Consider the following 16,422-nt stretch of genomic DNA (forward strand, 5'->3'; position numbering starts at 1 on the left):
GAAACCTTAAGGACCCCTCCCAGCTCTCCCATGAGTGCGATAGTCAGGCCAAGGGAATCAGGAGTGGCGCGGGACCCGCGGAGCAGAACTCCCGGCTACTGCTCCCACCAGTGCTGACAACTGAGGTCTCTTGCACCAGCTACGGGGGGCGTGGCTACCGGAGGGCAAGCAAAATTTGCTGATGGTTCTCAGCCCCAAGCTCTACAAACTTACGGTCTCAGGGAACGGCAAACAGGGAGAGTGTGCCCAGTCATTCATGAAAATAGAGCTCCCAGGAGCAACAGATCTGGCGTGTAGCCAGTATTGTGGTGAGTGTCACCGGTGAGCGGGGCCTGGCTTGTGGAAAAGTGGGGAAGGGACTAGACACAAGAGAAGGCCCTAGGCACTCAGGATTGGAGACCCGCCCAGTCTGGGAGGAGGAGCTGCTGCACAGTGATTGGTTCCCGCGAATTGAGAAGAGAAGCTTGGCCCGGTGGGCACAGCTCCACATATTGGAAGAGAAGTTAATCAAACTCTAGGACTGCATTTATTAATTTTTTATGGGGGGGGTCATTTTCATTTTTTTGCTGTTTTTTAAATTTTTTTAAAATTTTTTAAATTTTTTTAATTTTAATTTTTATTTTTTTAAATTATTTTTTTCTAAATTTTTTTTTCTTTTTTTTCTTTTCTATTGTTTTTCTTTTGTGTTTTCACATCTTTTCAATTTCCTTATTCCCCTTTCCTTGAATTCTATCTGCTTACTCTCATTCTCCTTAGTGACTTCTTCCCTACCCTTCTAATACCTTTCCTCCCAAGCAACAAATAAATTTATAGGAGTAAACAGTAACTCAGCAGTCAAACAGAACAAGAAGTAACATGAGCAGCATGAAAAAAGCAAGGAAGTAAAGGAGTACAAACAATGCAGGACACCCTAAATATTCAGGAGGACCTAGAGGCATCAGAAAAATGGTCAAATAAAGAACTCAAGGAATACCTTAGACAGATGGAATGAAAACTTAAAGAGGATATGAGACAGCAAATTCAAACAGTGAAAGAACACATTGGAAATGAATTACATAAACAGATAAAAGAAGAAATTAAGAATCTTTATCAAGAGATAGAGATTATAAAAAAATCAAACAATAATTCTAGAAATGTAGGAAACTATAAACCAAATTAAAAACTCAAATGATAGTATCACTAACAGAGTGAAGCAAGTAGAAGCCAGAACGTCAGATAATGAAGACAAAATATATCACCTTGAAAAGAGTCTAGCCAAATCTGAAAGGCTGGTAAAAAATCACGAGAAAAACACCCAAGAGATATGGAATAACATAAAAAAAACAAACTTACGAGTCATCGGGAAAGAGGAAGGTACAGAGGTTCAAACAAAGGGGATGAGCAACCTGCTGAATGAAATAATTACAGAAAACTTTCCAGAAATAAAGAAGGAAATGGATACACAAATTGTAGATGCATACAAGACACAGAGCATACAAAATCACAGTAGACCAACGCCAAGACACATTGTTATGAAGATATCCAATATACAGAACAAAGAGAAAATATTAAAAGCTACAAGAGAAAGGAGGCAGATTACATTCAGGGATAAACCAATAAGGTTAACAACGGATTTTTTCATCACAGACGCTGAAAGCGAGAAGATCCTGGAACAACGTATTTCAAACACTGAAACACAATGGATGCCAACCAAGAATGTTGTATCCAGCAAAACTAAGCTTCAGGTATGACAACAAAATAAAAATCTGTCATGATAAACAAAAGTTAAAAGAATTTGAAGCCAAAAAACCAGCATTGCAAAGCATCTTGAGCAAAACACTACACGAGGAAGAAAAATGAAAAACAATAACCAAAACCAACAGTGGGAAGTGCATCAGTAAAGACAGAGGGACGGGGGAAAGCTAATCATGGAGAAACAAACTAAATTAAAAAAAAAAAAAAGATAAATAATCAAACATGGCTGGAAGTACAAACCATATATCAATAGTAACTCTAAACGATAATGGCTTAAACTCTCCAATAAAGCGACATAGGCTGGTAACATGGATTAAAAAAACAAACCCAACAATATGATGCTTCCAGGAGACACATCTGATTGGAAAAGACATACACAGGCTGAAGGTGAAAGGTTGAGAAAAAATTTACCACGCACACGGTCCTCGTAAGCAAGCAGGGGTAGCCATCCTCATATCGAATAAAATCGACTTCAAGACTAAGTTAATCAAAAGGGATAAGGAACGACATTATATACTGTTAAAAGGAACCATTCACCAATAAGACATAACAATTATCAATATTTATGCACCAAATAATGGTGCTGCGACGTACATAAAACAAATTCTCCTCAAGTTCAAGAATCAAATAGACGACAACACAATAATTATGAGTGACTTCAACACACCTCTCTCACCATTGAACAGATCCTCCAAACAAAAGTTGAATAAAGAAACTATAGAACTTAATATCACAATCAATAACCTAGACTTAACTGACATATATAGAATATATCAACCATCATCAAGTGGATATACTTTTTTTTCAGGAGCACATGGATCCTTCTCAAAAATAGACCATTTATTATGCCATAGGGAAACCCTCAGTAAATATAAAGGGGTGGAGATAATACCATGCATTTTATCTGATCATAAGGGAATGAAACTGGAAATCAATGATAAAAGAAGGAAGGAAAATCCTACATCACATGGAAAATGAACAATATGTTACTGAATGATCAATGGGTTACAGAAGACATAAAGGAGAAAATCAAAAAATTCTTAGAGATAAATGAAAATACAGACACAACATATCGGAATCTATGGGACACAATGAAAGCAGTTTTAAGAGGAAAATTCATCACCTTCAGGTCATTCCTCAAAAAAGGAAAAAACCAACAAATAAATGAAGTCACACTTCATCTCAAAGCCCTAGAAAAGGAAGAGCAAAACAACAGTAAATGTAGCAGAAGGCAAGAAATAATTAAAATCAGAGCGGAAATCAACGAAATTGAAACAAAAGAGACTACTGAAAAAATTGACAAAACTAAAAGTTGGTTCTTCGAAAAAATAAATAAGATCAACAGATCCTTAGCCATGCTAACGAAGAGAAGAAGAGAGAGAACTCAAATTACTAACATACGGGATGAAAAACGCAATATCACAACAGATGCTACAGAAATACAGAAGATAATTAGAAATTATTTTGAAACCCTATATACCAAAAAAATAGAAGATGGTGAAGACATTGATAAATTTCTGAAGTCATATGATTTGCCCAGACTGAGTCAAGAGGATACACACAATTTGAACAGATCAATATCAATGGATGAAATTGAAGAAGCAATCAAAAAACTACCAACCAAGCAAAGCCCAGGACCGGATGGGTATACAGCGGAGTTTTACAAAACCTTTAAAGAAGAATTAATACTAATACTTTTCAAGTTATTTCAGGAAATAGAAAAAGAGGAAGCTCTTCCAAATTCATTCTATGAGGCCAACATCACCCTGATTCCAAAACCAGACAAAGACACCTCAAAGAAAGAAAACTACAGACCAATATCTCTAATGAACCTAGATGCAAAAATCCTCAATAAAATTTGGCAAATCGGATACAAAAACACATCAAAAAAATTGTGCACCACGATCAAGTAGGATTCATCCCTGGGATGCAAGGATGGTTCAATATACGGAAATCAATAAATGTTATTCACCACATCAATAGACTTAAAGATAAGAACCATATGATCATCTCCATAGACGCAGAAAAACCATTCGATAAAGTACAGCATCGCTCTATGTTCAAAACATTAGAAAAACTAGGGATAACAGGAACTTACCTCAACATTGTAAAAGCTATCTATGCTAAGCCTCAGGCTAGCATCATTCTGAATGGAGAAAAATTGAAGGCATTCCCTCTAAAATCTGGAACAAGACAGGGATGCCCTCTCTCACCACTTCTATTCAATATAGTTCTTGAAACACTGGCCAGAGCAATTAGACAGACGAAAGAAATTAAAGGCATAAAAATAGGAAAAGAAGAACTTAAATTATCACTATTCCCGGGTGACATGATTCTATACCTAGAAGACCCAAAAGGGTCTACAAAAAAACTACTAGAACTAATAAATGAATTCAGCAAAGTGGCAGGATATAAAATCAACACGCATAAATCAAAGGCATTCCTGTATATCAGCGACAAAACTTCTTAAATGGAAATGAGGAAAAACACCCCATTCACAATATCCTCAAAAAAAATAAAATACTTGGGAATCAACCTAACAAAAGAGGTGAATAATTTAAACAATGAAAACTACAGAACCCTAAAGAGAGAAGTAGAAGAAGATCTTAGAAGATGGAAAAATATACCCTGTTCATGGATAGGCAGAACTAACATCATCAAAATGGCGATATTACCAAAAGTTCTGTATAGGTTTAATGCAATCCCAATCAAAATCCCAATGGCATTTCTTGTAGAAATAGATAAAGCAATCATGAAATTCATATGGAAAAATAAAAGACCCAGAATACCAAAAGCAATCAGGCGGCATAGCGATACCAGATTTCAAATTATACTATAGAGCAATAGTAACAAAAACAGCATGGTACTGGTACCAAAACAGGTGGGTGGACCAATGGTACAGAATAGAGGACACAGAGACTAATCCACAAAGTTACAACTATCTTATATTTGATAAAAGGGCTAAAAGCATGCAATGGAGGAAGGATAGCATCTTCAACAAATGGTGCTGGGAAAACTGGAAATCCGTATGTAAAAAATGAAACTGAATCCCCTTCTGTCACCATGCACAAAAGTTAACTCAAAATGGATCAAGGAGCTTGATATCAAATCAGAGACTCTGCATCTGATAGAAGAAAAAGTTGGCTCCAATCTACATATTGTGGGGTCGGGCTCCAAATTCCTTAATAGGACACCCATAGCACAAGAGTTAATAACAAGAATCAACAAATGGGACTTACTTAAACTAAAAAGTTTTTTCTCAGCAAGAGAAACAATAAGAGGTAAATAGGGAGCCTACATCATGGGAACAAATTTTTACTCTTCACACTTCAGATAGAGCCCTAATATCCAGAGTATACAAAGAACTCAAAAAATTAAACAATAAGATAACAAATAACCCAATCAACAAATGGGCCAAAGACCTGAACAGACACTTCTCAGAGGAGGACATACAATCAATCAACAAGTACATGAAAAAATGCTCACCATCTCTAGCAGTCAGAGAAATGCAAATCAAAACCACCCTAAGATACCATCTCACTCCAGTAAGATTGGCAGCCATTCTGAAGTCAAACAACAACAAGTGCTGGCGAGGATGTGGGGAAAAGGGTACTCTTGTACATTGCTGATGGGACTGCAAATTGGTGCGGCCAATTTGGAAAGCGGTATGGAGATTCCTGGGAAAGCTGGGAACGGAACCACCATTTGACCCAGCTATTGCCCTTCTCGGACTATTCCCTGAAGACCTTAAAAGTGCATACTACAGGGATACTGCCACATCGATGTTCATAGCAGCACAATTCACAATAGCTAGACTGTGGAACCAACCCAGAAACCCTTCAATAGATGAATGGATAAAAAAAAATGTGGCATTTATACACAATGGAGGACTATGCAGCACTAAAAAATGACAAAATCATGGAATTTGCAGGGAAATTGATGGCACTAGAGCAGATTATGCTAAGTGAAGCTAGCCAATCCCTAAAAAACAAATGCCAAATGTCTTCTTTGATATAATGAGAGCAACTAAGAACAGAGCAGGGAGGAAGAGCAGGATGAAAAGATTAACATTAAACAGAGACACAAGGTGGGAGGGAAAGGGAGAGAAAATGGAAATTGCATGGAAATGGAAGGAGACCCTCATTGTTATACAAAATTACATATAAGAGGTTGTGAGGGGAATGGGAAAAAAAACAAGGAGAGAAATGAATTACAGAAGATGGGGTAGAGAGAGAAGATGGGAGGGGAGGGAAGGGGGTTAGCAGAGGATAGGAAAGGTAGCAGAATACAACAGTTACTAATATGGCATTATGTAAAAATGTGGATGTGTAACCAATGTGATCCTGCAATCTGTATTTGGGGTAAAAATGGGAGTTCATAACCCACTTGAATCTAATGTATGAATTATGATATGTCAAGAGCTTTGTAATGTTTTGAACAACCAATAAAAAAAAACAATTGAAAAGTATTTTGCAAAAGGAAAGGAAAACAGAAACCATTGTTCAGATAGCATTTTGGGTATTGTATGTATGATATCTCATTTAATTCCCACAATATTCCCTATAAAGATATCTTGCACCCTTTATACATGAGCAAACAGAGGTTGAGAAGTTAATATCTTGCCTGAAGTAACATGGCTACTAAGTAACAGAGTTAGACATTAACCCAAACCTAACATAAAATTAAGACTTTTTTTTACGACTACTCCTTTCTCTTATTAGTCTTGTCACTTTAATTAGTCAATTATAAACTGAAAGAGTTAAATAAAACATTTCTGGGGTCCATTCCAAGACCAGTATTCTAAAATTCTAGTACCAATAGTAACTTTTCTTTTAACATCATACATTATTTTATTATTTTTAAAATATTACAAATACAGGTGACAGAAAAAACTAAAACAGCACAAAAATGCTGACAAGGAAAAATACGTTTCCCTCTGATCTGTTCCTACCTTTAAAAAAAAAAAAGAAAAAGCACTGGGCATAATGGTGCACACCTGTATAATCCTAGCTAAGGCTGAGGAAGGAGGATCTCAAGTGTAAGCCCAAGTTTAAGTTTATTTTGAGACAGTCTCCTGAACAACACAGTGAGACTGTCTCAAAAAAAATAAAAATAAAAAGGGATAGCGATGTAGCTTCATGGTAAAGCACTCTGAGTTCAATAATAAAAAAGAAGGATAGAAAAAGGAAGGAAAGAAGGAAGGAAGGAAGGAAGGAAGGAAGGAAGGAAGGAAGGAAGGAAGGAAGGAGAGAGAGAGAGAAAAGAAGAAAGTATATACAATCTTCCCTCAATATTGTGGGTGATTTGTCCAGAATACCAAAATCCAAGGATGTTCAAGTCCTATATATAAAATAGCATATAACCTATGCACATCCTCCTGTATACTTTTGTGATCTCTAGATTATTTATAATACAATGTAAATGAATGTCATATAAATAGTTCTTAATGTTGGGCTGGGGTTGTAGCTCAGTGGTAGAGTGCATGCCTTGCATGCGTGAGACCCTGGGTTTGATCCCCAGTACCACAAAAAAATAAACAAATAAAAATAAAGATATTGTGTCCATCTACAACTAAAAGAATTTTAAAAAAATAGTTGTTGTTTTTTTTTTTTTTTAAAGAGAGAGTGAGAGAGGGAGAGGGAAAGAGAAAGAGAGAGAGAGAGAGAGAGAGAATTTTAATATTTATTTTTTAGTTATTGGCGGACACAACATCTTTGTTTTGTATGTGGTGCTGAGGATCAAACCCGGGCCGCACACATGCCAGGCGAGCGCGCTACCACTTGAGCCACATCCCCTGCCCCTAAAAAAAAAAAAAAAAAAAAAAGTTCTTAATGTTGTATTTTTTATTTTTTATTTATTCATTTTTTTTGTAATGCTAAGGATCAAACACAGTGCCTCACACATGCTAGGCATACGCTCTGCCAGTCCTATATTCTTTTTTACATTTTTTTTTTTAGTTGTAGCTAGCTACAATACCTTTATTTAAATAATTTAATTTATTTCTATATGTCACTGAGGATCAAACCCAGTCCCTCACACTTGCTAGATAAGCGCTCTACCACTGAGCTACAACCCTAGGCCATTATGTTGTATTCTTTGGGAATGATAAGAAAAATATCTGTACATGTTCTGTATAGATGCAATTTTTTCTGATTATTTTTAAACCGTGGTTCAATCTAAAGATGTGAAATTCACAGGTATGGAGCCTTGTAGAATGCTTTATGTTTTTTACAAATGCATATTATTACACACACCTTCCTCCCTCCCCCTCCTTTCCCTCTCCCCTTCCCCCTCCCCCACCCCTGCCCGCCCCTCCTTCTCCCCCTCCCTCCCCCTCTCCCTCCCTCCCTCCCCTGTCTCATTGTAGAGGGATACAATACCTTTATTTTATGTATTTATCTTTATGTGGTGCTGAGGATCAGACCCAGGGCCTCACACATGCTAGTTAAGTGCTCTACCATTGAACTTCATATAACCCCAGCCCCGAATTACTACATCTTAACAGGTAAATCTACCTTACTCATTTTTTATCATAAAACACATAACACTATAATGATGTACACTTACTTAACCATTCTTTACTGATGATAAAGTATTACACTACACCCCTTTCTTTTGATAATTCTGTAATGAATACTGTTTTGCATACATCACTGCACACTTAGAAAAGATCATGACAGAATTACTTTCAATTTTATACACAACACTACCAAAAAGAAAGCTTTGAGATAAAATGTATCAATAGAAATTTGTGACTTAAAAATTAAGTCATTTCAGCTATGTCAGAATAATCAGCACTACACATGCCTTCCTGCTTAAACAAACAAAATTTTAAAACAAGAAAACAAAAAACTAGAAAAAAGGACAAAATACGTTCCAGAAAGACAGAAAACTGTGATACACAAAAGAAGGAAAACAAACAAGTCCAAGAATCACCTCAGATTTCTGTTCAAAGACACTTTCTGGGGTATACACAAAAAGGGGGAACCCAAAAAGAACATGACTATTTTCTGAGTTTTGGAGCCAGATGTCAACAATTGGTAGGTCTACACAACTGGAATTTGTAAAGCAGGGTATTAAATGGAGGAAACCACACAAAGTAATCCAAAAATATGCATAGGACTTGTTTTGTATCAAAATATTAAACCTCACATGATAGTGTGAAATTCTACAAGACAGGCAAACAACTACAGAGAAGCTGTAGACTGAATAATTTTTCTGATTTAATACAGAACTAGAGGATGACAGAGTTCCTTTCAGCCACAATGAACATACAAGGAAGGTAACAAATATAAATAATGCAAAAATGATATACCATACAATCTGAATCACAACACTGCTGGGGTGGCTATATTACTATCTAACAATACACGCAAGGAGTAATACCATAGGCAGAAAGGAATATTTCATTATAAAAAATAGGCCATGAAAATAAAGCCTAATGTTCTCTTACCATAAAAGAATTATAAAGTAATGAAATAAAAATATCTGGAGACCTTTTTCATGAAGATAGCACAAGTGAAGAAAATCTTAATTCCTCCTAAAACCAGAGCTAACCAAAGGACAAGGAAGAGGTGGTAAAAGGTCTATAATCACACACAAAAAATATATCTGGGCTGGAGCTGTGGCTCAGTGGTACAGAACTTGCCTGGCATGTGTGAGGCCATGGGTTTGATCCTCAGCATCACATATAAATCAATAAAATAAAAGATCCATTGACACCGAAAAAGATAAAAAATTGAACAACAAAAAAAGAATATCCATGTCACCTACTTTTGGTATCAGAAGCCAATGTAGCCCAAAGATAGCCCAATTATCCTTGGAAGAATGCCCCCAGAAGAAACAATCTTGACTATTATGCCTTCATCAGCATCCTCCTAACTAACTGGACAAAGGAGACATTAATATACTTGTGTTCTTTGTGGATACCAACATCAACAAGCACCAGATTAAACAGTGAATATGCTCTACAACATCGAAATGGCCAAAGCCAACACCCTAATCAGGCCTGACAGAAAGAAAAAGACATATGTTCTACTGACTCCTGACTATGATGCTGTCAAAAAAAAAAAAAGTCACCTGTGTCCAACTAGCCAATTCAAAACAATTATGTACCACATAAAACCATTTTGATCAATGATACACTAAGTATACAATGGTGGTGCCATAAGATTACAATAAAGCTGGAAAATTCCTATCACCTCATCAAATTGTAGCTGTCTTATCATTACTCAAATGTTTGTGGTGAGGCTAATGTAAACAAACATAGTTGTGCCAGTTGTATAAAAGTATTGCACACACAATTATATGCAGTACATAATTGACCACAATAAATGATAATAAATGACCATATTACTGGCCCTGTATTATTAAACTATAATTTTAATCTTTATTTTACAATATTCTTCTACTTATAAAAAAAAGTTTATTGTAAATCAGCATGCCATGTTTCATAGGCAGTAGCCTCATGTGTTTGCCATGTCTACTGACTGCATTTATGTACACTCTAAGATGTTGGCAAAATGATAAAATCATCTAATGATGCATTTCATAGAACAAACCCATTATTAAGTGGCGCATGACTATGTTTTTTCACTATAAATGAAAAAAAGAATCTGAACGACACCTGCAATTCCAGTGACTGAGGAGGCTGAGGCAGGAAGATCACAAGTTTGAGGCTAGCCTGGGCAACTTAGTAAGACCTTGTCTCAAAATAAAAAAGGGCTGAGGTTGTGACTCAAGGGTAGAATGCTCCTGGATTCAATCCCCAGTACTTCAAAAAACAAAAGAAGGAACTAAAGAATCCCCAAACATTTGCCAATTAACACATTCCTCTTATTCTAAAATTAAATTGTTCAACAAACACAAATCGTATACAAATGGAATACAAAACGATGTACTGAAATATGTTGTGGAATGGTTAAATCAAGCTAATTTACACAGGCATAACCTTGTTTTTGTATAATGAGAACACTTAAATATTGCTACTCTTGGGCTGGGGCTGTAGCTCAAAGGCAGAGCACTTGCCTAGCATGCATGAGGCACTGGGTTTGATTCTCAGCACCACATAAAAATAAATAAAATAAAGGCATTCTGGGAGCTGGGGTTGTGGCTCAGTGATAGAACACTTGCCTAGCATGTATGAGGCACCACGTTCAATCCTCAGCACCACATATAAACAAATAAAAAATAAAGGCCCATCAACAGCTAAAAACAAAAATATTTTAAAAAATAAAAAATAAAGGCATTCTGTCCATCTACAATTACAAAAAAATTTTAAGAGGCTGGGGTTGTGGCTCAGTGGTAGAGTGCTCACCTAGCACATGTGAGGCACTAGGTTCAATCCTCAGCACCACATAAAAATAAAATAAAGATATTTAAAAAAATTTTTGTAACTAAAAAAAAAAAACTGCTACTCTCTTATTAATATTCAAGTATACAACACATTATGATCAACTACAGTCAAGATGGTACATAATACAGCTCTTGAATCTTTCTTCTAGTCTAAATGAATTTTGAATCCCCTGAACGACATCTCTCCAATTCCCCCAACAACACATTTCTTTTTTTTCCCCACATTTTATAGTGGTCCATTATGATTGCACATAATGATGGGATTTGTTTTACATATTCGTACATGCACACAATATAACAATATAATTTGGCCAATATCACTCCACAGCATTTCCCCCTCCTCCCCCACCTCTCACCTCTTGATCCCTTTCCTATACTCCCTTTGATTTTCATGAGATCCATCCCCAACTCTTTTCCTTGTTCCTTTCTAGCTTCCACATGAGAAAAAAACATACAATCCTTGACCTTTTGAGTTTGACTTATTTCACTTAACATAATCATCTCTAATTCCATCCATTTTCCTGAAAATGACAATTTCATTTTTCTTTATGACTGAATAAAACTCCTTTGTGTACATATACTACATTTTCTTTATTCATCCATCTGCTGATGGACACATAGACTGGTTCCATAGTTTGGCTGTTATAAACATGGGTATACATTTATCACTGTAGTATGGTGACTTTCATTCCTCAGGTTAAATACAAAGGAGCAAAAAAAAAAAAAAAAAAAAAAAAAATACAAAGGCGCCGTATTGCTGGGTCTTAGTTGTTCCATGCCTAGTGTTTTGAGGGACCTCCATACTGATTTCCATAGCAGTTGTACTGTTTTATAGTACCACCAACAGTATAAAAGTGTTCCTTTTCCTCCACATCCTCTAGCATTTATTATTATTGTTGTTATCGTTTTGGTACTGGGGATTGAACCCAGGGGTGCTTAAACATTTAGCCACATCCCAAGTCCTTTTTAGTTTTTGTTTTGAGACAGGGTCTCACTAAGTTGTTGAGACTGATTTTGCACTTGTGATCCTCCTGCCTCAGCCTCCTGAGTTGCATTACCATGCCTGGCTATTGTCTGTATTTTTGATGACTGCCATTCTAACTGGTGTAAGATGAAATCTCAGTGTACTTTTGAATTACATTTTGCTAACTGCTAATGATGTCAACAACCAATTTATTTTATTTACATATATATGTAAATATATATACACATTTAGTTAGGTGGTGGACACAATACCTTTATTTTATTTTTCTGTGGTGCTGAGGATCAAACCCAGTGCCTCATGCATGCCAAGTGAGCACTCCACTACTGAGCCCCAGCCCCAGCCCAACAACCAATTTCTTAATAACTATTGTTTTAAAAAAAACAATAAAAAAATTGGCAAGTGTTTTAAATGAAAATTAAACTGAGTACAGCAAATTCTGTGAGGTACAGTTAAAGCAATGCTTCACAAAACAATTTATACCCCAAGATGTGCATATTCAAAAAGAAGGTCTAACTAAAAGGTTTAATTAAAGATCAAATTTTCTATTGGAAGAAGTCAGAAAAAGAAGAGCAAGTTAAACTTTTAAGTAAAAGGGAAGTAATAACAGAAGTAGGGCTAATTACTGAAAATAAATCATCAAACAAAGATCACAATGAAATGAAAACCTGCTTCAGTGAAAAGATGAATGTAACTTTAAAACCTCTAGCTAGACTGATCTAGAAAAACAGAGAGAGAAAATATAAATTTCCGATATCAGGAACAAAAGAGGGGGCAACAAACCAGATTCCCTAGACTTTGAAAAGATCATAAAAAAGTGTTATAAAAAACATTATACCAATTCATTCAACAACACAAATGAAAAACACAAATTTTTAAAGACATGAATTTCAAAACCTAACAGAAGCAGAAGAAATCTGAATAATTCCCTATTTAGTATAAAAATTGACTCCAGAATTTAAAACCTTCTCACAAAGTAAATTCTAGGATGAAATGGCTTTGCCAAATAATACTAAGGAAACCATAATAACAATTTCAAACCAATTCTCACAGAAAAGAGAGGGAAAGAAAACACTGCTAGAGTCATTTAATAAGGCCAGAATTACTGCTTAAGACATCCATCTGTGGCGCTCTGCTATATCAACTTGAGCACAGTAAGACAAATTTTGCTACCAAGAAGGGAAGTGTTACTGTAACAAATACCTAAAAATGTGGAAGCAGCTATGGGTAATGGGTAGAGGCTAAAAGAGTTCTGGGGTGCTAGAACTATGAATCATAAGGGCAATTATTCTGGTGAGGTCTCAGATGAAAATAAACAACAAATTATTGAAATCTAGAGAAAGGCAATATTTGTTTAAAGTGACAAGGAACTTGGCTGAAGTCGACACTACACTGTGTTGACACCAGACTGTGTCATAGAGTTGTCTAAAAGCTAAAAACTTCAAGTGACAAGTGGGATAGTTAGATGAGGCGATTTCTAAGCAAAGTTGGAGGGGGAGCTTGATTTTTCCTGTAAAACAGGAAAAAAAAAATGCAAAAAAGAACAAGAACTTAAAGATTTTGAAAATTCTCAGCCTATCCACATTGTAAAAACTGAGAAAGCCTGTACTGAAAAAAATGCTAAAGTGTGACTGAACAATCATTTGATATGTCCAGGTATAACTCCTGAACTGCCTTAGCCATCTCAGCTGAGGCCAGGAATACCAACAAAGATATTACCATTTTTAAATAAAGGAAACAGAGAAAATGGGAAGGAATGAAGGTATACTACAAGACTTCTTGAATTCTACAGGACCACACTATACAGCTATTCAGAGGTGACATGCTGCTCTTCAAGGAAAAGGAAGAATAACTCTAAAGGCAATTTAGAGATGAGAGCTGCCATTCCCTTCTCAGACCCAGAGGGCAATGGTGTTTCTTCCTCCTACATTTCTCAGGTTTTAGTAGATCAGCAGGACCCTACCTAGTACCTTAGGGGCAGGGCTGCCCTCAGCCTTGTGGGTGGTGCCCTTATAGACAGACAAGGTGCAAAGATGCTAATCAGGGCCAAGACATTAGGCTATTGGGTAGAATAAATGTATTCTGCATATGATAAACACATAAGTTTGGGGGATCAGAGGTGGAATATTATAAACTGAACTGTGCCCCCCACACACATACCAAGATTTATAAGCTGAAGCCCTACTTCTATCCTCAGTTGATTAGGACCTTTGAGGATATGCCCAAGGTTAAATGAGATTGTAAAGGTAAAGCCTTGATCTAAGAGAACTGTCCTTGTTAGAAGAAAAAACATCAGTGTTTCTTTCCAACATATAAGGTAGCAAGCAGGAGATAATCTGCAAGCCACAAAGAGACCTCACCAAAAATCAAATCTTGCTGGACTGTTGATCTTTGACTTTCCAGTCTCCAGAACTGTGAGGAAATAAATTTCTCATATTTAAAGTCATTTAGTCTATAGTATTTTGGTATGGCAGCCAGAGCAGACTAGGACAATTACCTTGATACAAAAATTACACAAGATATAACAAAGAAAAAAGCCCTAAAAATCTGCATGTTACTTGAACGTAGAAATAAAAATCTTTAGAACATTAGCAAATCAAATGAAGTATTACATAAAAAGGATAATACTATTGTATAATCATGACCAAAGGTGGTGTAGCACATAAATGCAATGTTAGTTTAACATTGAAAACTCAATCTCAACAACTAACAGACAGAAGTGGGGGGAAAAAAAAGGCAACACACACTCAAAAATATAAAAATCACCTCAAACAGATGCAGTGAAAATATGTGGAAAAAGTCAACATCTATTCAAAATAAAATTTACTCTAATTAATGAAAGGCATCAATTAAAAATTCAGTAGCTAACATCCTACTTAATAATTAATATACTTAACAGCTAATATCATGATTTTTTTTCTCTGTACTTATAGGAACAAGAAAAAAGTCTCCTTTTACCACTTCACCAGTATAAAAAGGCATATAGTTTAGAAAGGAAAAAAAAATGTTTTGCATACAACAGGACTGTATACATATACAACCCTAAGAAATAACATAAGAATTACTATAAATTTATTGGTGAATTTATTTAGCAAAGTCAAAGGGCACAATATAATTAGACAAAAATAAACCATATATATATATATATATGTATGTATGTATATATATACATATATATTTATATTTTTAACAAACAATTGGAAAATATATTAAAAATTATTTACAAACCCAAAGTACATAAAATACCTTGGGATAAATTAACAAAATATGTGCACAACCTATACATGCAGGATATAAAGGCTGTTATAGGATACTGTGCTTCCTATAAAGCAGGGTGGCTCCCAGAGCCATCAATTTGGTCCCATAATTTCACTTGAAAGGCCAAAGAATGGCCCTTGGACTGCTGCTGAATAAAAACACCTTATACTATTTCACTGGCATGCTGTCTTTCTGGTCCCGTATCTTCTAAAGGAGGCCAGTTCTGGGTGTGGCTCATTATGAATACTTGAGTTTCATTACCTAGCTAACACCAATGTCACTAGTGGTGGTCACACAGAGTAGCACTGCAATTATCTTCATTAAGAAAAACATGAATTATTTCTGTCTTACTTCACAGAAGGAAAAAAAAAAAGGAAAACTAAAGCAAATACGGCAAAATGTTAAGTTCTGACAAATTCGAGGAGGCAATACACCCTAGAAACAGAGTGGTTTTTTCCTGTTACGTGAATTTTTCTGTATTCTTGAGAAGTGACATAATCACCGTTGGTTTGGACAACATTGTAAAATTCTGTCTCAATTTTTTTAAAAAAATTGGGGGAGGGGTGGATTGGGGGATGTAGCTAAGTGGTAGAGCAATTGCCTCTTAAGTACAAGGCCTTGGGTGAGATCCCTAGTACCATGCAAAAAATAATTATAAATAAATAAATATCTTGAAGTTCTAAAATATACTATAATCATTAAAATATTCAAATCATCAAGAAAGAATAAAAATCAGTTCTCAAAAGAAGAACAGAATAATTAAAATGAAAAACAACAATCTCAGCCAAACAAATCAACTACTCCAGTGACATGTTCTCAAACAACCTCCATCTTATAAATTCATAAAGCTGAATTAAGGTCTGAATTAAGAGTAAGAATAAAGAGTAAGATAAAATTAAGAGTCAGATAAAAATAAAAGGAATTAAGAATGCTACTTACGATAAAAGAAAGGAATAAACTCCACTGTGAGAGAAGCTGGCTTATATTTCTGTCTGCTCTTTTCCACAGAACTAAGGATTCGTCTATTATTAAAAAGAAGTTAATAAAAAATTGTTAACATGGACAAGTAGAGAAGACACAATTACAAAAGCAAC

At 35.6% G+C, this 16,422-nt stretch overlaps 1 protein-coding gene across 1 annotated transcript in view; it reads right to left on the reverse strand.

Annotated features, from left to right (window-relative positions):
- Nbeal1 (neurobeachin like 1) overlaps positions 1-16,422 on the reverse strand; it is a 212,134-nt gene that overhangs the window by 146,238 nt on the left and 49,474 nt on the right. The window contains exon 7 of the mRNA XM_076865627.2: positions 16,268-16,350. Within this exon, the coding sequence (XP_076721742.2) occupies positions 16,268-16,350 (83 nt within the window). The remainder of the gene's footprint in view (positions 1-16,267; positions 16,351-16,422) is intronic.

Source organism: Callospermophilus lateralis, chromosome 9, assembly GCF_048772815.1.
Source record: "Callospermophilus lateralis isolate mCalLat2 chromosome 9, mCalLat2.hap1, whole genome shotgun sequence".
Lineage (NCBI taxonomy): Eukaryota > Metazoa > Chordata > Mammalia > Rodentia > Sciuridae > Callospermophilus > Callospermophilus lateralis.